The 27,955-nt window shown below is 42.1% G+C and overlaps 2 protein-coding genes across 2 annotated transcripts; one reads left to right on the top strand and one right to left on the bottom strand.

The window, feature by feature from the left end:
- Positions 1–59: 59 nt before the first annotated feature.
- Positions 60–6,798, top strand: PDZK1 (PDZ domain containing 1). The gene is made up of 8 exons (XM_072885872.1): positions 60–269; positions 582–834; positions 1,843–1,979; positions 3,238–3,433; positions 3,697–3,893; positions 4,402–4,596; positions 5,413–5,712; positions 6,721–6,798. The coding sequence occupies exons 1-8, from the start codon at positions 60–62 to the stop codon at positions 6,796–6,798; spliced, it is 1,566 nt and encodes a 521-aa protein (XP_072741973.1).
- Positions 3,408–27,898, bottom strand: GPR89B (G protein-coupled receptor 89B). The gene is made up of 14 exons (XM_072885860.1): positions 27,760–27,898; positions 24,941–25,000; positions 23,951–24,054; positions 22,347–22,453; positions 21,352–21,453; positions 17,362–17,482; positions 17,042–17,122; positions 13,717–13,826; positions 11,242–11,330; positions 10,757–10,849; positions 10,305–10,400; positions 9,661–9,750; positions 8,950–9,015; positions 3,408–8,792 (listed from the first exon to the last, which is right to left on the bottom strand). The coding sequence occupies exons 1-14, from the start codon at positions 27,799–27,801 to the stop codon at positions 8,586–8,588; spliced, it is 1,368 nt and encodes a 455-aa protein (XP_072741961.1). The 5' UTR covers positions 27,802–27,898; the 3' UTR covers positions 3,408–8,585.
- Positions 27,899–27,955: the final 57 nt, after the last annotated feature.

The following is a 27,955-nucleotide window of genomic DNA, read 5'->3' as shown; positions in this document are numbered from 1 at the left end:
TGTCTAGGTAAGCTTACTGTTTTTACTCACACGTATCTTTTCCATCCTGTCTGGTAGAGATGACTTCTGTTCTCCAGCCCCGAGAATGTAAAGTGACCAAAAAGCCCCAAAAGAGCTACGGATTCTACCTGCGTATTGAGAAAGACACAGCAGGGCATCTCATCCGGAACGTGGAAAAGGACAGTCCAGCTGAAAAGGCTGGCTTGAAGGATGGAGACAGAGTCCTCAGGGTTAATGGTGTGTTTGTAGACAAGGAGGAACATGCACAGGTACATCTCTGTTTAGTCTGGAATCCACACCACTCCCCCATTACCCAGACCCACTGCCACTATGTGAGGCTTTCTCTTTGAGTTTTTATGGCATCTTCGGCTAGGAAATACAAGAGCTAAGTCAACTGTTCCGAGTATCTCCCTGCATCATTCATTACCCACCATGGGCATGAACTGTCTTTGAGGTGCCTCCATAGTGCATAAGGAGAGGGATGAGACAACAAAAGCAGTAGACAGTGCAACCCTTCCTGGGGAGAGCTTTTAGGTCAATCACTCTAGCACCTGCTTGCCATTTCACCTTGTCCACTACAGGTGGTGGAGATTGTCAAAAACAGCGGGAATTCTGTTGTACTTCTTGTTCTGGATGATGCATCCTATCAAAAGGCAGAAAAGGAGGGAGTGAACTTGGAAGAGCTGGGTCAGAAGGTGTCAAGAGGACAGCAGCAGGAGCAGCAGCTCCCACTGCCCATGGCCAATGGAGCAATCGCTGCAGTTCCACAACCCCGGCTCTGCTACCTAGTGAAGGAGAAGAAAGGCTATGGCTTCTCTCTGAAAACCACAGAAGGTAAGAGCCAGGGGAGAAGAGATGGTGTGTGTGCATGTGTGTATGTATATATATATATATATATATGGCAGCCAGCAGCAGGAACAGAGGCAACCACAGTTCACATGTGGGGGCCAATGGGGACACACAAACTGCTCTTGCTAACAGAAAGAAAGCGAGAAGCAGCAAGATGAGTTCAGATCTCTCTCTAGTCCATTTCTGTACAGCATATGCAGTGCACGGTTTTCTGAGGACCACATTTCTTATGGGGTGGAGAAAAGATTAAAAAAAAAAAAAGATAAAAAGAACAAGCTATTTTCTGCTTGTTATTTAAGACCACTTACCAAAACCAAATTTGCACTCCCTGCTCAAATAGCAGATACACACTCAAGATGCTACATTAAGTCCTGTTCCATTCTTCCAAATCACCTCAGCAATCAGCACACAAGGTTCTAGACAGCTGTAATAAACCATTTGCCTGAATTGTAAGTTATTTCATTTAGAAAGCAAGGTATTTTGAACCTCTTCTCATATGCCTTTCTTCCAAGGGCGGTCAACAGAATAGGGAAGTCTTCTCGAAAGCATCACCTCTAGAGAGGGTATTTTGGAATGCAATATAACTGAAAGACCAAACATGGAAGCCTTCCAAACACAGGAAATTATGAAATGTATAAAACAACAATAAAAGTAGTTCCTCACTTCAAATTGGTGGGGGCGGGGGAGAGGGGGCAGGAATCAAATCCCTTTCAGCTATCTTAATCAGCCCCTTTAGCACTCTTGGTAGAGAATTAAAAGATTGTTTGAGCTGCAGATAGTGAACAAATGCCTCCCTCTCCCACAGAAGTGATTTTTTCAGGACAGAATAAGAGATAGAGGTGTGTCTATGTGGAAGGTTTGTGGTGGCACTGTAATCTGCACATAAGCAAAGACCAAGAGTCTCTAAGGACATCAGTGCTGTGTTTCCTTAACCATTAAATTCAGGCATATTTCAGTGACTTATCCTGTGTAATGAGTTTTCATTTATTTTAGGACAGAAGGGGTTGTTCATAGTAGAGCTTTCATCACAAGGAGCAGCTGCAAAGGCTGGTGTCCAAAATAACGATCGCCTGATTGAAATCAATGGAAAAAATGTGGAAAATGACACACATGAGGAAGTGGTAGAAAAGGTATTTGTTTGTATACTGATTCATCTTCTGTTCTGGCCCACTTTCACAGCAACCTATCAGGGTTACTGAGGAGGCAGGTCTGGCTGATTTGAATGCTTCACAGTAAATCTTGGAAGCTACTGTTCATGTATCATCAACATGGCAGAGTACCCCTCTGCTTTGGCTCTGTTGTCAAGCAGCCTCTTGAACTGACTCTGAATGAATACTGCCATCAAGACAGGCCAAAGAATTTTAAATAACAGAAGTATACTGCTGCCAGGAACCCTATTAAATAAATCATGCTCTGTTCCTAGAAGCCCTGGAAATACTCCTAATGGTAAGAGGGCAAGTCATCAAATGTGGTTTGCAGGGCAGGAAGAGGGGGAACTCTCTGATGATACAGTTAGCATGGAACTGGGAAAACAAATGATCTTAGACAGTAGTTCCTTTCTCCTGTTACGATTACTGTGCAAGTAATTTCACTACCTGGCCTCAGCTGCAAAGAACATTGCTAATGAGGCTTCCAGCTTTCCACTACTGGCTCTGCTAAAACGCAGCTGGAGCTGAAGAGATTTCAGAGAGCCATGAGACAGGCAGTACATGCTCCGGCATTCCAGCATCACAGTTCAGTGCACACTACTATGGAACTGTGCAACACCTGTGTTTTGTTGAGCTGCTATAACATCAGCAGCAGAGTGACATTGGTTAAGATGAGTAAAGAGGGCACCCATTAGACTAGAAAGGAATAAGAGAAGGATGGACTCGGAGAGGTTGAACAGAAAAAAAAACCCAAAACCTCAGAATCAGTAATACAGGGAGAGTAATACGGGGAGATGGAAGAGGACCAAGAGCAACAGAAACTTGACTCTTGTCACTGTAATCGAAAATAGTGGTATAGATGGCATGATATGTCTATATTGTAGAGTTCCACATCTAGATAAGCCAAGCACTATCTACTGAGGCTCACTGGATTCTACTGGCACTGTATGCCACCCTCATGGCACTCTACAGCTAATTCCCTAGAGGTCAGCAACACAGTATGAAATACAGAAAATTTCCTCATATATATGCTGGATCTTACATGCTTGAGATCTTGCCATGGTCCAAATTTCTGACTGGAGGGACAAAAAAAAAAATCAACTTATAGTAGCATGGCCTACACCTTATGGCTTATTCATCAACAGCACCCACACACCACTATGTATCAGTTACCCAAGTATCTACAATTCCCACGTGTTGTTGAAGGGGTGACATCTGAGACTGTACATTACTATCACAGGTAAAGAAGTCTGAAAATCATGTTATGTTTCTACTTTCAAATGAAGAAACAGACCACTATTACACAAGCCAGAAGATGGTACTGAGCAAAGAGAGCGCCAACCTAAGATTGCTTCCCCTCAAACCACGACTTACTGAGATCCTGAAAGGAAAAAACGGTTATGGCTTTTATTTACAGATGGAACAAAATACTGGTGGTAAGAACCAAGTTAACACACAGACCATTACATTTGCTATACAGTTTCTTCCTGTACAAGGTTTACAGACCTCATTCTCTATGGCTTCTTACTGGTCATCTACAAGAAGTCCTCTATAGCTGTGTTGCAAACAGGGCTACATGATGGAAATGGTCTCAACCTGAAGTGCAATTCCGACAATTAGCCTTTGCCATGCATTTTAGTATCTTTAAACTTACCAAGCATACACCTTCACATCAATCTTTTTTCCCTTCTGATCTTAGATCATGTAATCAAGGATGTTGATTCTGGGAGCCCAGCAGCCAAGGCAGGTCTCAAACACAACGATATCTTAGTAGCTGTCAATGGTGAGCAAGTGGATGGTCTGGATTATGAAAGCGTAGTGGAAAAAATTAAGCAGTCTGAGGCAAAAACCACACTATTGGTAGTGGATAAGGAGACTGACGCCATGTATAAACTGGTAAGAAAATGCAAACTACTGCTAAGAATTGATAATTTCTCATTATGAAGATATGTATACAGCAATGAAACAGCGAGTCTACTCTGACAGACACTTCTTCAACTTGCAGGAAATGTCTAAGATACACCCATATTTCAGCAACTCTCCTTGCACTTGTACAGCAAGTCACTAAACACCCATATTTTTGGCCTCTTCCAGATTTTTATAGGCACTATTGGAACAATTCTAAATTTAAACACACCACCAGAAAGTTTAAGACAGCAAATTCAGAGCTATACAGCTGTGTAGCCATGTATGAACAAAATGAGTAACAAAACTCCGTTCTCACATAGATCAACACTGTAGTTTTCTGCTCAGCCAGAAATTAAAAGCAAAGAGTTCTTCACTGCAGCTCAAGTCTGAGTCATTAAAAAGGTTTCAAACAAAACATGTTGAGCGTGAAAGCCTAATACAGATTTCACAACAGAAGTTTTTATGTTAACAAAGTTTTAATTGTCACTTTTTTCAGGCTCAAATTTCCCCCTTCTCATACTACTACAAAGCACAAGATCCAACTCCAGCTAAAATGGAGGAAAGAGTGGAGTTACACACTGAGCAGAAAGCGAACCACAAGCCAAAAATCTGCAAGATGGTGAAAGGGCCTACTGGATTTGGCTTCAGTTTAAACATGATCAAGAACAAGCCTGGACTGTTCATCAATGAGGTACTAACGTAGAATGACGAACAAGGAAAAGCTCAAGTAGTCTGTCAGACAGCTTCCTCCCTTCCATCCTGCAAATACATTCAAGAAAAGCCACAGAAGACAAGTCTCTTCTCCAGTGCTCTCAGATAAGAGCTGTAACTGTTAAAGTCAGACTGACATTGTAGGACTGAGATAAAAAATAAGCACCAGAAAACATTCCTCATTCTGTTAGATGTCTAGAGGGAAGGGGAATCCAGCTTTTGCATCATTTTTCCTTTTATTCATGAGGCTGGCATGCCAAAATTAGTATTGTAAATAGATTTATTTTTTTACTGTAGAACATCCTAAATGTGAGACAGACACCTTTGCCCCACTCTACCCCCATTCTCTGAATTCCACAGCTGGTAAAAGTCAAACTGCTACTGTCTCAAATTATGTCTGTGCCTTTAGCATTCTTGAGAGGAGGGGTTCCACTCACTGCTAAGGAATACGTGAAATGTAGTAAAGTTAACGTTAAAGTTACTGGACAGGGACCTGCAAATAATAAGAAAATTGGTTTTCCACCTGTCTTCATGATTCTACCATGCCACATTTCTATAATGAAAGTCTATCAAAATCAAGATGCATCATAAATCTCAAACTGATGGGTTCCATGTTTATTATGTCTAGGCCTATTGCCTCTCCCAATTCATTTCTGCCCCACAAATCTCCCCTTCCCCATGCTTATTTTGCCGTCTTGTAAGGAAAGCAGTAACACAATAGTCCAGCTAACCATCAGTTGTTAATGCATCTTTCCAAGTTTTATGCTAATATCACAGTTTGAACTTGCCTTTGCAGGTAAAAAACCATGGGCCAGCTGACACAGCAGGTGTAGAAAATAACGACTTTTTGGTGGAAGTGAACGGGGTGAATGTGATGAATGAATCCTATGACAAAGTGGTGGCAAGAATCCAAGACAGTGGTGACAGACTAACACTCCTGGTGTGCAGCAAAGATGCTTACAAATACTTCCAGGGCCAGAACATTCCCATCACAGCCTCTATGGCAGATCCAGTCCATGACACTTCTGAATCTCCTGCTTATACAGAAAACCATCTGTCAGAGCCAGAGAGAAACTCACCTGAACCAAGGGAAAGGGTGAGTAATACTGCATTAAGTAGATGTTGAGGGATCATCTAGGGGACAGGAAAATAACTTTTTTCAGCTAGGATGTATTCCTGAGCTAGGATTTTTAACTTGAGCCTGGATTTTTACAAGTCAGTCTATGTTATTAAAAGAGAAACAGTGGTCTGATTATCATAAACAACTCTTCCTTTTCCCATACATAATACAGGCGAGTATCTTTAATGCAAGATTAAATCACAGAAAGGATGCACATACAAGAGATTTCATGGAACAAGATAATCCAAATATGGTAATCCTTAATGAAGATGGGAAACAGGCAATACAATTCTGAAAGTGCAGGGAAAAAAGTGCTTAAATATACCAAAAAGCATAAACCACTTTTGAGGAAATCAGGTGAAATATTTCAAAACTGATGATTTTGTAGAAGGAAGGTCAACTGATAGGTTATGATGACATTTTCTAGGAAATGTGCTGATTTGAAATTATTTTACTCACTTCATGCCATTAGAAAGAATCTGAAGCATGACAGAAGTCAGAAAAGCAGGAAGGTATTTCTTCTTGAAACAGTCATTTTAAACCCTCTGGGTGGTCAGCCTTAAATATTTAAATGCTTCTTTTCTGATCATGCAAGAGAGACAGACAAGGAAGAATAAGATAAATGCTGTCTCCTATTCATTTTTCATTAGCCTTGTCTGCAAATGTCCAGCTGCAAGTTTTTTCAAAAGCTTGTTAGTCACCAAGCTGCATTTTGCAGATCTGAAGTCAGCACCACTTTTGTGTGCAAATTCAGCAGGTATGGGAATTAAACAATAGGAAAACTCTATTGAACAAATTTATCTCTAAATGTACTTAACCAAAAAGCATTTCAACAACAAAAATCACATTTGTTGGCTCATTCTTGCCATCCAAACAAGTACATGATTAGTGCAGATGAAAAAAGGAGTCCTTCGTAACACTGCAGACTATCAAGCATGTCTACAAACTAAAAATAATCAGAATGTATTTGTTACTCCTCTGCAGGCAAGCTCCTCCTCCTCTTCACAATCAGCTGCCTCTACAAGAGCAGACAGTGACAACAATGACGACACAAAGTTGTGAGGAGACAAACTATGCCAAGAACAAAAAAGAAACCTTCCAAATCCTCTTTCTTCAATCATTCTTTGCTACTACACCTCCCAGAACTTGACTATTCCTAGGAGTGCCATACCTGTAAAGGACTACAATCTCTTGCTGAAATGCAGCTGCCTGAAATAAACACTTCAGTGTAACTTCCATTCATTTAACACACTGCAATTGTACTTCATTGGCTTTCTGCCTTGTAAAGCGGGCAGTTAGTCACTTACTTCTGTAAAGGCTTAAATAACTAGAAGTATATAATTAAGTATACTGCAGCAGAAGGCAGAAACTTTTTATAGATTCGTAAGCATCTTAGCCTTTTAAGGATAAGCTCTTAATAAAGAGCAACTGACTTCTCCCCATCTCCCAGGAGAGGCAGTTCTCCCCCTAATCCAAGTCCATCAACTCAATCTCTGTGGCGACTCTTCTCTGCTGTACTTCGAACAGTACAACTGTTGTGAAATGGCATAAGCCAACGTACTCTGTGCATTACGCTCCCTTCTCCTGCTAACATTGCAGAAGTTTCTTTCAAACATTAAGCTAAGTTCATAATTCATAACTCAAGATGTTTAAGCCCTATTCCCGCTCCTCTGCATACAGTTGTGGATCATGGTAGTTAGAACAGCGTACACAATTCAGTCATGCAGGTTTGTCTAACTCCAAGTCAACACCACATTGTCTTGAATTAGACTTAAATGGCTCTGTAATACTGCCGCTGTATACTTTGCCTCCTTGCTGTACACTGAAGACAACACAGAAATAAATTGTTTAGAGTGGCTATTTCCCCCCGCCCAGGTCTTACTCTTACCACCTATGATTTATGTTCCAGAACACTTTTAAAACAAATAAAGCCTAGGAGAGTGGCTATGGGAAGCTACAAGTTTAAGTCACATTAATAAAATTTACTTTTACGCCTTGAATTACATCAAGAAGGGGAAATGGGCTACCGTAGAAGAATACACAGGTTGTGGGGAGCAATTAAATTTACAGCATATAAAGTAAACAATTTTGTAACATATAAGGTAAACAAGGCATAGCTGTGGTCTTTGACTTCACACTGAACTCTAGCAAAGAATCCAAAACCTCAGTTCCATTTATGCAGGGAGAGAAAACAAAGTTGAGACTTGAGACAGCAACAGAAAGCTTATCTCCAGCTCCTAAAGACAGCAGGTACTAGTGATACACACTAGCATACAGTCCATACAGAAATGGAGTGAAATTCTCTCCACCTCACTTCCAGCAGGCAGTAAATCCTCTAGCTCACTTCCAGACAAATCTTTGGGGCTGACAAAAAACAACTGTGATGTTTGCATGAGATATAACAAAAGCTTATTTAATTCCACAGACTCAAACATTCAACTCCAGAATTGCTGTCCTCTGAATCCCAATTATGAGTTGATTTTCAAAAGAAAAATCACATTTCCTTGGTGCCTTCTATGAAGATGTTCTTCTAACAGTAAGAGGTCTTACCTCAGACAGCCTACTATACAAGTTCCGATGCCCCTTGATATTGGTGTACCAAGGAGTGCCCTTATTCCTTGGCAATTAACTCTCTCACATTCAATACATGCATCCCCTCTCCTTCAAGCTGTGGCACCTTAACAAAATGAGCCACAGAGCTTGATGATGACACATGTGGAAGTCCAAAGAGCCAGTTACACTGCTGGAACACATAGAATAGTCCTGGCCCTCTTCAAGTTCTGCAGTCCACAGGAGTTGCAGCAGTGCAGCTGAAAGGACAGAGAGCAGTGCATGACTGCAGTCCTTACTTAGAGAGCCATATGCTTTTCTGGGGCTTGTTTGTGTGCTAAGTAGAGAAAGAGGATACTGGACAGCGCACTAACTAGGAATATCACATCAAACCAACGATGATAAAAGTTGAACTGGAGCTCTCCCAGGACTTCTGTAATAATAGTGCGATACTCTAGAGGCATACTCATCCGTATCAGGAGCACTGATGACACGAAGTACATACCCTGTAAATTAAAAAAGAAAAAGTAGTTACTGTTTCACAATTGGCTATGTGGCTAACATGGGTCAGCATACAAAGATTTTATATGTGTATATGTACACACACAAATACGTATGCATGCATAAATATATACAGGCATGCCCATGGTTCTACATACTCACCATTATTTGTGCTAAAAGCAGAACAATGACATTGGAGGACTTGCTGCTGGAAATGGCATAGAAGAACTTAGAGGGGGGGAAAAAAAAAAGCACTGGTCAGGTAAGTCTGATGTGCCTTAGGACAGCATGAAAGGTACATACCATTCAATACTTTTTCATTTAAAAAAAACAATAAAAAGCATACTTTCTGGAGTGGTGCCTGTACCCTACTTTCAGAAACCTGCAGTCTTAGTCTTAAACATTAATCTCCCTAAGCCAGTGGCACCATGTGGTAAAAGTCATATAACGATATATATTGAAGTTTAAGCTTAGGTACCAAAAGCCAGGTCAAGACAATGAGTCATGTCTCTTGAGTTAATGCCTTTCCAGTCCTAGCAGCAGTTCAAATTAAGCAGTCTAAATTCTTTTAATCACCATCTCATCAACCTTACTAATAAGCCCTGGCTACAGCATCATTTTGAACCCTTGCTTACATTTAACATCTCATTTAACTCTACATCTCTTCCTGACAGTAATAACAATAGAGACTGAGTGGGGAAATATACTGCAGAAGGTATTTTTCCTCCCTTCCTCCCTCTGCAAGTATTTCTATTCAGATATTTAAAACATAAACGTGTATTGAAAGTTTATACAGTATTTGTCCCATCTAAAGTTAAAAGATCCGATAACAGCTTTCCTGGTCCAAAACCAAACAAGAGTCCTGGCTCTTACCTTTGTAAGCGTGATTAACAATCCTCTGATAGAGGTAACAATGATTATTCCAACAAGAATAAAGGAAATGTGCTGAGACCAGAATTTCACCTGTATCAACAAGAAGAATACAGTTAAATCTCTAACGCTAACCCCATTTACACCACATTGTATAGCTGCCAATTCTTCAGGGTCTTTATATTTTCTAACTGTACAGGTATCCATTGTAGACAGGTTTATATAACAGACATTTTCACAAATATATTAGTAATTGTTTACTCCAAACTCACGAGAAAAACAGATTTAGCTTACACCAATCACAAAGAACCCTGTATTCACAGGGATGTATTTAAAAAGTGTAAATGACAGAACACCTATGTGCATGGGCAAACATAATTACTCTGTAGTTAAATGTATTAATCTAAGCAAATTGACTAATGTGTTTCCATTTGCCCAAAAACAAACAAGCAAATCACTGCCTCTCTGGCAAGACCACATTACCATCCCAGCATAAAATCAGTGTGAAAGCAAAGTTCATGGTGCGTTTTCCCTTCCTCCTCAGTAAGTCAAAAGTCAAAGACACATTCTCTCCCTATCAGCAGTATGATTTTATTTACATAAGATAGGAATTGCTGAAAATGCTACAAGAATTAATAAAGTCTCACATCAAACTGGATTCCCAGATAATTTACAGTGATCTCAATTCCTCTTGTGACTGGATCAGTCTTCCCCACACGGTCAAATACAATATTGATGGTTGCCTGCAAGAGAGAGATGGATTTACATTCAAACAAGAAAACAAAAGCATACCTTGCTGTTACACGTGAGACACTTACATGACTCTTACTTTGTATCACCAAGGAAAGGGGCAGGGGGCAGTCGGATTGTTTAAGAAGGTACAAAATGCATACATGTAAGAATTGCCTTTCTAATGCTCTATACAAAAAGAAAGATCCAGAGGTTTATTTCAACTGAGGGCCAGTTTCTTTCAGAATTTCCAGAGGCAGGATTTTAAGGAATCTGGAGCATTACTTGATGAACTGCATGTATAGCGTAACCTATGCAGGGTATGACATTTGCATATATCCACATAAAACACATTATAACATTTACATACCATGAAGATTTTCCAGACACAATAGATGGAGAAAAAATAACCCAAAAAATTAAAGTATTTTCCCTGGAAAGTTTTGGAGTACTCTATTCTCTCCTGGAAATACAAAAGGAGGGAGGGGGAACAGAACACAAAAAAAAGTATCATTTCCACAGTCACCCAAAACACAACATTTTAATGGAGCACCAATAGCAGCAAACACTGCTTTATCCTTCTACACCTCTTAATTCAAATGCTTCTGAACTTGAAAGTTTTAATCCAAAAGTTCCTGAACAGCTTTAGGGACATGGGGCATACTCCAGTATGTATCTGAACTGGAAGGAACCTGCCATCTAGACCCCAAATTAAAGAAACAGATCCTCACTTCACCGCATCACAACATTTCAACAGTTACCTGCTGAACAGCTTTCAATTTCTTGTAACATACATTCTCTTTCAAACTACTCTGGCCTCCCAACACCCATCTGGGCAGTTATTTTACTATGTACCTTTGTTGCATGCAAGTCAGCAGTTTCCAGAAAAAGCTGCCGACTCAGCTCTTCTAGGGCATCCACTTCTTGCTGGATAAGGGACAGATCTGGCAAACCAGCATAGTCAAGGCTAGAATACATCACAAATTCTTAATTAAAAACAAAACATTCCCTACCTTCAGCCCAAGGACCACACCTAATGGTTTGACCACTTTTTTGATCCAGATCAGTTTTTTGATTCAGTCTTAATGGTCCCGGTTAATACTGCACCCAAAGAAATTGCAAGGATACGTATACTGCACACTACTCCATTTTAAGAAGGCAGGCAGTACACAGTATTTAGGCAGTCACGCAACAAGCTCTTTATTCCTCTGCCCGTGGAACACATCGCAGAATAGAACCAGAGCTCTCGAAGACTGCTGCTCCGCTTTGATCAGTGTCCCTGGTCACTGAAGTGCATCATCGTATGTCACTCTCACATCATCTTCATAAACAAAACTGCTGAGTAACTGCTCCAAGACATTAGTGAGTATTATGAAAAGTCTAGTCAAATAGCCAAATTCCAATTTTAAGAGCTAGTGGGAAAGGGGAGGAAGAAGAGTCCTCAGCCTTAAATATGCAAACTGCACACTTTAGGTGGTCTGGCAGAAACTGTTGATAGGCAACTGTAAGTTACAAGGGTCTGTATTTCTCTAATTCCCAACAGATTCACTGGGTAAAGAACTGGCTGGATGGCTGGGCCCAAAGAGTGGTGGTGAATGGAGTTTACTCCAGTTGGCAGCCGGTCACAAGTGGTGTCCCCCAGGGCTCAGTATTGGGGCCAGTTCTGTTTAATATCTTTATCAATGATCTGGATGAAGGGATCGAGTGCACCCTCAGTAAGTTTGCAGACAACACCAAGTTGTGCGAGAGTGTTGATCTGCTTGAGGGTAGGAAGGCTCTACAGAGGGACCTGGACAGGCTGGATCGATGGGCTGGGACCAATTGTATGAGGTTCAACAAGGCTAAGTGCAAGGTCCTGCACTTGGGCCACAGCAACCCCATGCAACGCTGCAGGCTTGGGGAAGAGTGGCTGGAAAGCTGCCCAGCAGAGAAGGACCTGGGAGTGTTGGTTGACAGCCGCCTGAATATGAGCCAGCAGTGTGCCCAGGTGGCCAAGAAAACCAATGGCATCCTGGCTTGTATCAAAAATAGTGTGGCCAGCAGGACTAGGGAAGTGATCGTGCCCCTGTACTCGGCACTGGTGAGGCCGCACCTCGAATACTGTGTTCAGTTTTGGGCCCCTCACTACAAGAGAGACATTGAGGTGCTGGAGCGTGTCCAGAGAAGGGCAACGAAGCTGGTGAAGGGTGTAGAGCAGAAGTCTTATGAGGAGCGGCTGAGGGAACTGGGGTTGTTTAGCCTGGAGAAAAGAAGCCTCAGGGGAGACCTTCTTGCTCTCTACAACTACCTGAAAGGAGGTTGTAGAGAGGTGGGGGTCGGTCTCTTCTCCCAGGTAACAAGTGATAGGACAAGAGGAAATGGCCTCAAGTTGCACTAGGGGAGGTTTAGACTGGATATTAGGAAATTTTACTTCAGTGAAAGGGTTATCAAGCATTGGACCAGGCTGCTCAGGGAAGTGGTTGAGTCACCATCCCTGGAAGTATTTAAAAGATGTTTGGATGAGGTGCTTAGGGACATGGTGTAGTGGTGGACCTGGTAGCGTTAGGTTTACGGTTGGACTCGATGATCTTAAAGGTCTTTTCCAACCTATACGATTCTGTGATTCCTTCTACCCCTTTCACATGGGCAGAACAACTTCTGTTCACCTGTTCCTAGCCACCTTTGTCACACTGGTATAGCACCAGTGGCCAGCCTGTATCATGAGAACAATTTATTTTGTCAAGAAGTTGCTTCCTGTCCTTCTTTTTCTCACAGCTTTCCATGAGAAAAAAGAATAGTTAGCCTTCGTCGCCAGAAAGCTAACTATAGGCTAGGTAAATTGTTCCAACATCTCAGCCAACCCTGTTGTTTTGCTCAAGTACGTCACAAGTTCTCCATCCTGGAAGAGCATATTTCAAGTTACGAGAAAAATATGCATGCAGGTCAGTCATATGAGAAGAGGATACATCAGAGTAGAAAGTTGCCTCCCACGTCAGTGATGTGATGGAGTAGACATCTGCAATATGACACCATAAATGTGCACATCTGTCCTGCAACCTGCTGTACACCTCAACCACAGTGATGCAACAGCACATTTATAGGGCAGGGCAGCAGCATAGGACTCCCAGCTGTGTCACAGCAAAACTACGTGTCCAAGCTCTTGGCAAGAGTCAGACAGTACAGTGCTAGAGAGCAAACTTCCCAGGAGACATTAAGCCTTTTGCTCAGACTTCTGAAACGTGTTGAAACACAAATGCTTTGCAACTGGCCCAACTAATACTCCTCCTTTCAAAACAGAAGAAAGCTGGAGCCACCTCACGAGGCAGGTGCCAGCATGCAGATGAAGGATACTTTCACTGCCTGCAACAGATGTTGTAACACTTTTTATCATTCCCCAGAAGCCAGTGGGTTTGTTATGCACTTCTCCTCTCTGGAACATTGTCCTGTGAGCCACTGCTATCCTGAAAGAACAGAAAACACAAGTCCTTAGGAACAAAGTATTTTTATAAAAAAAATCAAAACAAAAAAACCCAAGAAAACCCAAAAACCAGTTCCTTAGAAGACACTATTAAACTAAATTCACTGCAAACAGATGCCTCCTTTTTTTTCCCCCTAAGCACCAATCTTGCTTCATAACATTATCTGGATTAGCTCTGGAGTAGAGCCCAGATCTAATCAAGCGAGATTCAATGAGACACTTCAAGACTTTCATTCAGGATCCTGCTTCAATCCTTAAAGGGATTTAAACCCAATTAAAAATAAAAATTCAAATGGATTTCTCAGTCATATGATTAGCCACTTTCCCTTCCTCAGACACATGACTCTGCTATCTCAAGTTCAGAAATCGGAAGACTTCTCATGCTCCTCTCTCCCCTTGAACACCTCTTCTTTATCGCTGCACATCTGCCTCCTCCACAGAACTGTGAGCGCTGGATGGTATGCAGCAGCACTCTCTGATATGTTGTCACTCACTACTGGGCTGCATGACAAGCTGTTATGAAGCAGAAACACAAATCCATTATTGGACTGAACCACTGGATGCTTCAGGCAATCTGAACGTGACTCCTAAAGCTAATTCCAACACTACAGCAGAAGCTGCATATTGTCCCTCACACTGCCATGTGCACTGCAGCATAATCCCCACAAGCAGTGCTGGCTTCTGGCCTCATTCCCTGACATTTCTCCCCATTGAAATTTGTGAGCCAGTTATCCACTCCTAAGCTGAAAACTATTCATAGGATTGTCAAGGCGATCCATGATTCGACAGCATTTAGGCCCTTTCTTGTAGCCGCAGCCAGTATTGCTACACTTGGCACTGAGCCCTCTTCAAGGTTGTTGATAAGCAGTGTAATAAAAAAAAAAAATCACTCCCCCTTCACATCCAGCAAAAGAAACACCCTTGGGGCACCCCACATAACACACATAAAAGCACATATGGCCACAGACTACAAATAACAAAGATCTTAGAACGATTCAATTCATCCCGATAGCTGCCAAACACAAGAATTGCATTTTTAATCCTTGCTTTCTTCCCAGTATCCAACTGACATGTTCCACCCAAAATAATCCACAGCATTGCAGCAAAAATGCAGCTATGTCAAGGTGAAGCACAAGGCTGTAAGTATACAAAGGCAAATCTTTTCTTTTGAGAGGTGACAGGGATCTCTGTACCCACACAGTAGTTAGGAGTTCTGAAGACCTCATAGAAAGGGTGATATATCTACATCAGATAGGCTGATTTGACTCTAATATGAAGCAAAGTGAAGCAATGGTATCACAGAATCTAGGTATTTCAAACCTGAGGCCTAGTTACGTCATACCTGCAAGGATGAGTATAAAGAACCTGCCAACCTTAGAGGCGAATTTCCATAAGGCTTTACTTGATTACACTCAGGAAGGACAGAACAATAATTCCTGTGCAAAAAGCATCAGGGAAAACAACTTTCAACAACTATCTCCTACTGACAAGAAGCCAGTATGAATAAAGGCTGGTATGAGAAGAAACATCAAGATCAGCTTTATGTTCTATTGCCTTATAACCCTTGTGTGCACTGAGAAGTTCTGAGTTATGAGTAGTACTGAAAAGGTGGCCAGCAAGTAACTGACAGTTTATGGAACTATAGTGTTTACCCTACGCTGTAAAATACTCTTATTCCTGCTTGTTCTGATTTGGATTGCATTTGGACTAATACAAATCTAAATTTTTAAGCTCTGGTTTATATGAGCAAATAGTCCAATTATGCAAGCCACTGCTCCCTGTCAAAGCAAAAAGGGAAAAAAATCTACAGAACGCAAGCTTCTGCTATTTCTTGCACACTTCTGAGACTACACAGTTTTGGGTTGTTTTTTAAACACAAATACATGAACTTCAATATAATTCCCAAGGGATTAACACACATTACGTGGCTCTTCATAATAGTTCGAGAGTTGCTATAGTCAGGAGATTTCCTGACCATAGGAAGGCAAGAAAGTACTAGTCATTTACAAGTCCCAGACGTCCTTACTTTTACCCCTACATTACCCTCCCTGGAGCAGTGGTCCAAAAACACTGTACAAAACAAAAGAGCACAGAGTCAGAAGCAGCAGCACACAATATATTTTAACTCCAAAGCCAGTATTTTAGTATGGTCCTAGTCAATCAAATCAATTAAACCTGAGTAATTAAATTTTCTCACTACTTACTGTCTCACATATGACCACAAATACTGAGTTAACATTTGTTCACCACTTAACATTTTCAAAGGGGAAGAAAATAGTTATGCTCTAACTACACTTTCATATGCTAATACTGATCAGCAGATACGCACACTGGTGACTAATTCAGCAAGGTTAGACTACGTAAAAGCTCCCTTGTCATATGTTAAAAGGGTTCATTAAAACATTAGTGTGCCAAAAGTAAAGTTTGGGGGACTGCTGTGAGAATTCTGTGTCAGACAGTCAAACCTTTGAAGAGACTACGGTGTATTTATTCCACACAATTAGTAAGGCACGTAATATGTAATTTGTAACAGTACACAAAAATCTTTTCAGTGTAAATGAAATCATATTGTTTCCAAAAGTAGCTTTTTTGCTTGGGGTACATGGAATAAGCTAAACCAACAAAAGCAGAGTTCTGATGGCATAGTTGTGCACTACACCACATTCACATTAGCAATGTTTTGCAATACTGCAAAACTTAAGTAATGTAAACCTTGCCATTTGCAAGAATATAACTGTGTCCACACCAGCTCGCTAGCCTGCTTCAGCTTTGACCAGGAAACACCAGATCCACAGAGCAGGAGAGCGCTCAATATGTGTGAACCAATTACTGTACTGAAACTGCCAGTAAGAGAGCCAGCTGCGGTGGCTTAAGGGTCACTTACTCATCAGGAGAGAAAGGTACCCATCCTACAGACCAGGCAAGCTGCGATCAGAGAGTTACAATTTGTCTTGGAAGCCTAATCTGTGCCACTGCAGTAAGAAAGGGTGCAATTCAGTGCACATCTGGGAAAAAAACAGTGGTTTTGATCAGTCCAGAATGAGACACCACAAGGTTCAACCCAATTCAGCCACCGGTTTCACCGGAACACATAGCCCTGATAGGACTAATAATTTTGGTAATTTCAAGAACCATCTTATACCATACTGACTGAAAATCCTTGAAATAAATAATTTTGTGCTACTGCTGCCTTCTCACCTCTTTTTCTTGCTAACAATCATGTCCATAGTCTGAAGGAGTCGTCGCTCCAAAGACAGAATATCTGCATCTGTCACATTCCTGCAAAATGAAGACACCCAATTAGGCCTGCTACCCCATTTCAGAGGAAATATGCACATGCCCACGAAACAAAGAGGAGAGAAGCCTGTACAAGTAGAATATGCTTCAGCAATGGAAATGGTACTAGCACGTAGACATGGCAATAGCTAGATTCAGAAAAAACTTGAATCAATGCCACAGGAAAAGCAGAAGAATAATCTCCAAAAGGTGGACAAAATATTTAACAAGGCTGCAGTTACCTGAGAAAGTAGGACATGTAAGTGTATGGACAGTTGACAGCCCCAAATCCTGACAGCAAAGCCATGAGTGTCACCCCAATCACACCCACACGGCTGATGAGCTGTTCTATAGACAGGATTCCTGAGGGAGGAAAAACACAGCATTAGTAACCTTGCTCTCTTCGCTCTGCTCCACACTTGGTGCCTTCACAACGTAACACACATACAGAGCTGCTTAATGAATCCAGCTGCCTTCCCACTGCAATGACCAGAGGTAATATGAAGTACAGACAGGGACTATGAAAAGAAAAAGGTAGAAAGTCTCCCTCAGAAAGCACGTTACCATGCTTAAAAACACGGATGGGAAACTCTACCTATGAAGAAGCTTAAGACAGATCTGGAGGGGACTATCAGTCAACATTTTGTTTCTAAATTAATAAAACATTAGTGATTGCACTTTGCTGAGGTGGGAACACAGATCATCCAGCAGACACTATAAAGGAAGCATCTTCTACAAAGCAACTTCTGCAATAACCAGGATTAGAGCTACCAAACCAGTTAGTCCTGGCAAACTGGCCCAGAAATGTCTGGACAATAGAAAGGAAGCCCTATCCTGTCAACTATCATTAGAAGTGACCCCTCCAGATCAGATGCAATTTGTGCTTATGGGACAGTGGAGTTATGACAGCATGGGAAGCTTATGCTGCTCCTGGCTGTTCAGTATTCATCTTATAGAATCATAGAATCATTAAGGTTGGAAAAGACCTCTAAGATCATCTAGTCCAACCATCAACCCAACACCTCCATGCCTACTAAACCATGTCCTGAAGTGCCATGTCTACACGTTTTTTGAACTCCTCCAGGGATGGTGACTCCACCACCTCTCTGGGCAGCCTGTTCCAATGTTTGACCACCCTTTCAGTAAAAAAAATTTTTCCTAATATCCAATCTAAACCTCTCCTGACACAACTTGAGGCCATCTCCTCTTGTACTATCACTAGTTACTTGGGAGAAGAGATCGACACCCACCTCACTACAACCTCCTTTCAGGTAGTTGTAGAGAGCAAGAAGGTCTCCCCTGAGCCTCCTTTTCTCCAGACTAAACAATCCCAGTTCCCTCAGCCACTCCTCATAAGACTTGTGCTCTACACCGTTCACCAGCTTCGTTGCCCTTCTCTAGACGCACTCCAGCACCTCAATGTCCTTCTTGTAGTGAGGGGCCCAAAACTGAACACAGTATTCGAGGTGCAGCCTCACCAGTGCTGAATACAGGGGGACGATCACTTCCCTACTCCTGCTGGCCACACTATTCCTGATACAAGCCAGGATGCTGTTGGCCTTCTTGGCCACCTGGGCACACTGCTGGCTCATGTTCAGCTGGCTGTCAACCAGCACCCCCCGTCTGTCAACTCAGCACATCTTGTGGACACATACATGTTGTCGAGGTGACCACCAACAAGGCATTCCACCTGAGCACCAAGTGGACTCTAAAACATATATTCATGTAATACAGCATGAACATCAAGCCTGTGCTGAAACCAACACGAAGCACTGAAGTTGCATGTATTCTTCTCAGCCATTAAACACAGACCTCAACCCGTCTTCTCAGGATACAGTGCCATGTGCTACTAAACATCACTCACTTTTTAGGGAGCTAGTTATAGAGCAGCTGCCACACACAGCACATTTGGAGCTTACATGATTGCAAAGCTGAGATGGCCAAGCGCCAAGCCACATTTCATGCTTCAGAGAAGGGGAATAAATGATGAAAACAAGGCAAAAAGACTTCACAAAGGGAGACCGAGACACCCAGTCATGTGCAGCTGCATAGAGATTTACACCAGCTACAGAATGTGCTACAATACACTGGCCTTTTGCCCCACACACTGTCAGACAGCAGCAGTTAAAAGAGAGGTGCCTTCAAAATGACATGACATTCTACTGGTTAAAGGAATGCTCCCCCATAACACTCATAGCAACCCTACTCTTGTGATCAGGTCAGATAAAATGTATGTTTTATCAACTCAGATAAAGACAAGAGTTTTATTAGAATACTAGCATGTAACTGAGTAAAGCATAACCTTCCTTCTACTACAAACACCCAAACTCAGGTCAATTAAACAAACGGCACACCAACCAGGGCTCCTGAGTTGGAGCCCTGATTGATGGTGCATTTCCCAGCTGCAGCACACTGCCATCACCATCCCCAGGCAAGGCACCCCCTGACACAGGATGCCATGCAGGTACTTGAAAGGGCCCCACTGGTCAGCACAATTCCCCAGCGGCACCACACCACTGTACATGCAGGTGAGCAGGGTGGGGCACACTGAGAAAGACACTACAGGTAGTGTACTCCAGTGTGAGGAGCTCATTAAGCATGGCCTCCTGTCACGTGTCCCTCCACAACAGGATCCTACCTGTCTGAATTGGGCCACCGCCACACAACAAAACCCTGCAGCAGCCTTGTCAGTACATGCAAGACAGCAGCACCCTAGCAGTACAGAAGGGGAAAAAAAGCCTAGAATCCTTTGCTCTAACCTTATGTCTACACCTGGTAGGATAAGGCACTGTACAACTGTTAAGTGGAGGTATCATCCTGTAAAGCAGAAGGTAAAAATAGAAAACACCCCACTACCAGTTCTGGAAATCTGCAGTTGTTACACAGCTTCACAGAACCTTTTCAGTGATCTGAAGAGGATTACCTGAACCCCATGGCTAAGTTCCCATTGGGTTATTATATTTTGCCAACTCAAGCACCTTCTGCAACTCAAAGTAGATACATGTTTTTCTTGGCAATGAAAGACTGGGCAGAGGGATCTGCACTATATACTAGCTGTTGTATTTCAGTGGCAAATGACACAACTACACAACACAGATATACACTTTCTCTTAGGAAAGTTTTAGGATCACAGATGAAAGCGTGAGCAGACCCTACAGAGGCTGGTATCCTTCAATTTTTCTCTTACAGATTAGTACAGAGTAAAGTAGCCTCCTAGAGAACAAAAAGATTAAGCTGACCGTTATTTATTCAGACAGACATATTCACCATTTTGAGTGAAACTGACTGAATTTCACCTGTTGAGCACAATATACAAACAATTTTCCAGTGCAGGGGATAAGGGCAACATAAATTACAAAGGAAACCCAGGTGACAAATAGTCTGGTTCTACAGTGTTATAATCCTTCAGCACACTTAGGTGCCTGAAGGATTCAGTACAGTTTGGCACATGCTAACAAGCTCTGTTGGTCCCAAACTAGCCCAAGTGCACGCAGTATCTTCACACTATAAATACTCTTGGTTCCATGACCGCAATGCAGAGATACCCAAGCAAATTCTGCACATAAATAGATCTGGCATCCAGCAGGACTTACCAACTCACGTTCTAGTACCATACAACTGTACTGCCTCTAGGCTCAGGTGGTGTATGAAGCTATACTGAAGCTAGCACACGCTGCCAGATGCGTTGCTGGCTACAGTCTATACAGCTCTGGTGTTTAGGCACCCTGCCATGTTTTGTCAACTGGACAGCCACCTATGCTAAAGTGATCTGATTTCAGTTACAAGGAACAATAATCTGACTGAAAAAAGTTGGAGGAAGGACTGGTGTCGATTCTCTTCTTAAATAAATTAGCTTTAGTCTCCACAAGAAAAGAAACAAGTGAATAAAAACTGTGATCAACTTTTTGTGGAGATTAAGTTTGTGTGTCCTTAAAAGTACACTGTGTTCTTACATAGGCTAGGTTCAGTTAGGACTCATCCACTTTCCTGAAGTTTTCCTGTGGCATTGGAAGAAAACTAATGCAAATAATTCAGATGTATCCACGCATTTCTGTCAGTCTGACAACCTTCAGATTGCAGATTTCAAAGCAGAGCGGACCCTCAGTTGCAAGAACTACTTTCTACAGTCCCAACTGTAGAGCTGAGATAACATAATAATAGCCCCAAGATAAAAATGAAATAAAAAAGCCTATTTTCAGGAGGGAAGGAGTGAGCAAGAATATGAAACTCACCATGTTTTGGGCTGAGGATAGGAAATGGATCCCCCAACTTCCAGAAGAAATACATGAATGTCAACCACAGAACACACGCAAAAAGCAGTTTCTGTCTGTGCACTAACAGAGAGGAAAAAAACAGTATTTTAAACACATTCTTCCTTTAGGGCTTTTTCTAGCTTGCAAAATTGCTACATTGGTCCAAAGGCTGGTTTGAGCACATGTGGCCAAAACAGGTGTCAACTGACAGAGCTGCAGCTAACAGTATGCACCCCTTCACTTCCTACAGAACGAGCTATTTGAGACACCACCATTTGCAAGCGCTAATGCAGCGACACACCACTTTGGCTTTTCCCTATGGATGTATGAAGAGGACTGCACTATGAACAGGGTTCACTTAGCTGCATCTTTCTTGTGTGACCCTGAACATGAAACTTCATCTTCATGCCAACACTACACATTTAATACTCCCAACCTACATGCCTGAGCTTAATACAAAAGGGCAGTGAATATCAACAGCTCAAAGGTAAATGCCCAATAGCGCATGGAAGAGGCCCCATCCAGACAGTAGTAAGCAAAAAAAGCAAAAGTAATTCATTGAGCTCTTCTGCCTCAGGAGTAATTCATTGAGCTTCTCTGCCTCATTTCTTTTAACCCCTAGCAGAACAAACACAGCCTTCCCAAGGGTTCTAGGCTTTGGCTGCAAGCTTAAAATTCTAAAGGAACAAATTCCAGTAACATTACTCTGAAGTGCTCAACTTTGTTGAAATCCATAAAGAAAAGCTACATTTGCTGGGGTCACGTAAAGTATCTCCTAACTGCTCAATAAACAGTTCATGCTAAAGCATTAAGTACCAAAGAGAAGTTACCTAGCCAGAAGAAAGCCAGAGGAAGGAGGGAGCTATGGGGATAGTGGCCAACACGTCTCTCTCTCTCTCTCTCAGAAAAGTTATTTCTCATTTGTATGCATAGCCTCAAGTTAGCAGCCCCACTGCCATAAACCAGGTACTCACATAATCTGATATTGCTCACAACAAAGTAACCAATGTAGAAGGGTACCATGAAGACTAGGATGAGCAAAATGACGCACAGGTTCAGCTTCCAGTGAAAATATCGAGAGCTAAAATAAAGCCAAAATACTGATTAGCACGCTATCATAATACAACAAATTTCTCAAAGACAATCGCAAGACAATCCTTTCAACTACATCAAACATTGGATAATATTGGCCTAGCATATAGAATATTCTGGATTTTGGTTGTTGTTTGGGTTGGGGAGGGGGGGTTGTTTGTTTTGGCTTGGTTTTTAATACAGAGCTCAAGAATGTGTATTTCAAAATTAACAACTATCCAGAAAAACACATTGAGCTATTTTATCAAATACTGTATTTTCTACAGTGACTAATGCTGGTTGCAGCACGATTCATTTGATTTACTGCTCATCTAGTTGAACAATAAATCAAAACTAAGTATAAGCAGAATTTTGTAATGAGTGGCTGAGTCAAAAAGGGGCTAATTCAAATTTAAAAGATTAAAAATATTTAATGTTCATAATTCAGTATGTTTCACTTCAAAGTGAGTTGTCTCATATGCAAGACACTGCAAAGCAAGAATTTAAAAATACACATATATAGCAAAATGATCAATACTCCTCTGACCAAAGGAGATTAGTCAACTGCAGATGAGATTCATCTTGGCTGAACTGACTTTTCACTTAGCTTGAATAGAAAAAACACATGTCCTGTTCTCAATATTAACTCATATCCTCTTTATGCCTCGGAGAAGGAGAAATTATGAGGATCCTTGTCACTTTTTCCTAGCTAATTCAGAGCCAAACATTTTCATCTATATTGATGTCCAGCCCTTTACTGAACCTTATAAAAGCATTCTGCTCAGTGACCTCTCTGGCTGCAAGCTCTACAGATTAATAACATACAGTCAGAACTAACATTACCTTTCATCAGTTTTGAACTTCTTGCCTTTCAAACTCCTTTGACTGCTCTCTTATACTAGTATGATGAAAGAGAATAAATAGAAAACCCAGCTAGCCTCTACGTGTTACTGTTCTATCTTCTCTTTCCTACTGACTTCTGAAGTAGACAGTTTTTAACATCCCCTTTATGTAGAAGTCTTCACCCTATGTCAAGGGAGAATGCGCCTTTGATTCACAAATACTGTATTATTACAGAAGTAGTTTTCACTCCCTAATTAGCATCACATCTTATTCGCTGCTCTGACCACCACAGAAAAACTAGTGCTTATAGTCTCTATAGTCCCTAACATCTGAAAAGTGCTCTTCAGCATGATCTGAAGCTTCACAACACTCCCACAAAAGAAACCGTTTCTTTTAACTTCACAAATGGAGAAAGTCAAAGACTAAAGCTTTGCCCTAAGGACCTAGACCACACTAATAGCAACTACATGGAAAATCAGGAGCTTATGGCTTCTAGTCTCATATTCTGTCAAATAAACATATCCTGCTGCTCAAACCTCTTTGTAGAGCTGTTGACAATTTCCTCACAGTTTCCCCAACCCAAGACTAATCCATTCATTTAGAAGTTGGACTGAAGCTGCTGAACACAAGGCAAGCTAGTCCTTGAGTGAACTCCCAGACTCACCTGCTGTTCAGCACCCCCAAAATCTCAAAGATGATGAGTTCAAACATGGTACAAGAGAAGGCAAAAGTCACAGAGAAGATCACCTGGACCACATACTGTCGCACCTGCAATGGAGAAAACAAGCCAGAGACATCAGGCATTTCCATTCCCAGAATGGCATCCTGATATCTCTCAGGTAACAAAAAACAAACCACAAGGTACAACTGGCACACAACTGGGTCTCTTGCTTCAAGGCACCTTGCCCTTTATCTAAACGGGAAGAAACCAACAGCCTGTTAGGAACAGAGGACAAACTTGTAAGTTGCTAAGGATTACACTGATTGCAGCTATCGGCACTTTTAACAGAGATGCCTACACAGAAGGGAAGTCAAGCATGCAATGCCCTATGTCAACTTGACTAACGATAGACCATTACTAACAGAGCTCTTTGGTCTTAACCCTAGATTTAAAAGTAAGATCCATATCAGAAAAACTTTTTGGGTCTGAATTTGGCTCGCACTTAAGCCATCTCTGACCTAGACTATATTCTCTCATACCCCTCTAAGGATAAGAGAATGTGACAGTTTTATCCCATCCAATCCTCACAAACAATTCAGCCACAATGAACACAACTCACTGAGTTTAAAGTTAACCACTGAATTTGATTTTGTCTCAAATATTTTACAATTACGTAAGGCAGGCTTACTCAAGCAAAAGGCAAAATAGTTTCCTATTATCCCTGCACCTCCTCCACTTCCCCCCCCCCCCCCATTTATTTAACGGTAGCCAATATAGAAACTTTCATTGGCCCCAGGAGAACCCATTTCCTCAGATATATAGGAGCCTTTTGAACAGAAGCACAAGAGGAAATGAAAAAGAAAGTAACTGTAGAGACAATTAAAAATAAGAGGGCTTAAAGAGAAGAAAAAGGCCAGAGGCAGTATTTAAAATATTTCTATAACTGGGAGTAATTTTTAAGATGTAGAATTGTAATGAAAGGCCCCTTCTCACCTCATAATCCTTGAAGAGCTTACGCATGAAGAATAGCCACCCAAATCCAAAGAACAGCACCTGCAAAAAAGATAAAGCACTTAACATTTGTATCCAGCAAGTTGCAAAATACAGAGCTGCTTCACTACTGACTGTAGAGGAAAGAAATGGAAGAAAAAATGCTGAGCCAAAGTACCCAAGATCCACAAAAGATTAAAACTTGCCACAGTACCATGGAGAGAAGAATATTTTAAATATTCAAGTGTAGCAGACACTGAAGGCTACGACCTAACAGAAGATCCAGTCAAGACAGCCCCTTTCTGTATTCCCAAGTTCTCAGCATTCCTCAGGTGTTTCTTGTTTCACTCTTCTAATCTATAGAATTAGCGCTTATAGTTTTTACAGAACACACAGTAACAGAGGCAAAGTAAACACACGAATGTCCACAACATACAAATCTTCTAGGGATGAGCAAATTTTATAAAAATATCTGCTGTTTCTTTAAGACTAGAAATGCATTTGATTTTTCTTGAGAGGTCTTAACACTAAATCTAGTTATACTCTGACACAATGCGAGAGAAAGGTATTACAAGCATCTCTAAGATAAGGAAAAGGCAGTGTTGAATGCCTCAAACCACAACCTGGAGTTGCAAGAAAGCCACATAGAAAAGGTAGGTGAAGCAGGACAAGCCAATAATGCTTTGCATTTCAATGGCTCTGAGCACTTTACAAAATTTACTTAGGTTTCACTTACTTAAGAGTGTGTGATTGGTAACAGCTGTCAAAACTTGTTTGAGGACGACTTCAGACTTTAAAGTAATTGACAGCAAAATGGAAAAGGTAAGCTATTCCACAAGCCTGCTATCTACAGGTCATAAGTCAAAGAAGTATGATAAGCAAGTGATATTTACATAAAGTAATTCCACATTTAGCAGTGTAAAGAAGGAAAAAGGTACAGACAAACTCTTCAAAAATAAGTAAATAAAGTAAAAGAAAGAGATGCAAGTACAATAGTTACAGAGAAAGTTATATATGAAGATTAGATTTCCCTTGTGTTAGGGAATGTACAAAAGCATAGAAAGACATTATCTTAAGAGTTCAGACTCTAAAACACTGCAGATGAATGTGACACAGTAAGTCAGAAAATTCTTGAGCGTTTGACAATTACATACAGCAATTTAAATATCTAACTTGATACTTTTGAAGATGATGGGAAGATGCAAAACTGCCACCACAAATGAAAGAAAAACAATTAGGTAAGTTAGATCTTGGGATGCAAAGCAAATGATAGGAGCAAAAATCAAAGCATCATCAAGTAGGAGGACATTGTACTTCTAATAGCCAAAAGCTGTCCTGAAAACCGTCAGGAAAACTACAGAGTTGTGCATGAAAGTCTACATAAGATAACCAACTGCTGTTGAGGGGGTAAAGGTCCTCTTTCTTCAGCCCATCCATCCCTCCTCATTACAGAACAAAAAATTCACACCAGCTTGGAAGTTTATCAGATCCCTCTGTGATCCAGTTAAACTTATTTAAACCAAGTACTGGAGAGAACACAAATAAGAGAGTATAACTGTGCAGCAAAGTGGAAGCGAAGAAGGAGCAGAACCTTCCCCTCTTGGCAGAAGCAAACAGTTGGACCATCTCAGTTGCCAGCAAGGCAGACAGGAAGAAACGGTATTTAGATGCTTACTGAGGAGGGAGCAGGGTAGCAAGGAGGAGAGGAACGTCACAGAGAACACAATGCCAAGATAAATTACTAGCAAAGGAAGTTAATGAAGAAGGAGGGGATGTTTCCTCCTACACAACAATAAGACAGTTTCAAGTATGTTAAGACCACAACTCACTTCGCAATGATAAAGATAGGATGACACGAAAAGGTTTAAAGGGCTCCTAAGTGAATTCAGCTGGTGTAAAACAAAGACTAGTTGAAAGATTACTTTGATGGCAGCAGAAAGAAAAAGCTGAATGAAGTGCTGCATCACAGATGGATCAATAGAGATGGAGGCATTTAAGATAAAACAGTGGTGTCTTTTTAAGATTCCTTAAAGCAGATCACAAAAAATCTTCCAAAGTTGTAAGTGAGCAAACTCCTCGGTAGCCAACCAGGGGTAGAAGACACAAATAATTAGTCTTCTTGAAGAATATCAGAAACAACATAAGTACTATGCAGAGAATAGCAAAATGAACTTTGTTGTCTGTTCCAGCAAAGAAAATTAAAGTTTATAGAAGTGATGCAGCATTACAAGAAAAGCTCCATTCCCTACAGCCTTATTTACTGAACCTTTTTATGCATTATACTCTGACTTGGCAATTGCACGAGAGCAACGGTCATCGTGACACGTAAGGAAGGAGTCCAAAGATGCGTACACCTTATCTTCTCCTGCAGTAGCGGCTTAGGCGATAGAAAAGGGCGGGCAGCCATAACGAGACGAACTAGCAGCCTCACGCCCCTAAACCGGCAGCGACGAGGTGTTTTTCCACCTGGCTGCTGAGGGGCGGATGGCGAACGCATTCAGGCGCGGAGTCACCCCCTCCGCTCAGCAGGCGGGGCCAAGGGAGCCCGGGCAGCGAGGCCGCACGCCGACGCCGGTACCGGTACCGGTACCGATGCTCCCTGCCCTGCCGCCGCGCAGCCCGCCCCGGGGCTCCGCACGCCCCCCGCGCCGGGAGGCTGCGCATGCGCGCCCGCAGGCACCGCCCCCCACGCACTCCCAACGGCCGCTTCCGGAGCGACGGCGGCGGCGGGCGGGCCAGGCCGCGGCGAGACCCACCTCGCCCCCCTCACCCCTCCAGGGCGGGGGGGCCGTGCCGCGCCGCGCCGCGCAGCAGCGGGGTACCTGGGAGGTGACCATGATGCTGGAGTCGATGAGGAAGCTCATGGCGGCCACCGGCCTCGCTGATGCCCGCCCCGGTTCCGGCCCCGTGCTCACGCCGGCGGCTACAGTGCGCAGGCGCGCGGGCGCCTGCCTCAGCCCGGCGCACCGCCCTCCCTGCGGCGGGGCGGGGCAGGAGACGAAGCTCCGCCCCGCGTGG

Source organism: Ciconia boyciana, chromosome 1 (assembly GCF_034638445.1).
Source record: "Ciconia boyciana chromosome 1, ASM3463844v1, whole genome shotgun sequence".
Classification (NCBI taxonomy): Eukaryota; Metazoa; Chordata; class Aves; order Ciconiiformes; family Ciconiidae; genus Ciconia; species Ciconia boyciana.
The sequence above is the reverse complement of the archived record's forward strand: the minus strand, read 5'-3'. Positions and strand labels throughout refer to the sequence as shown.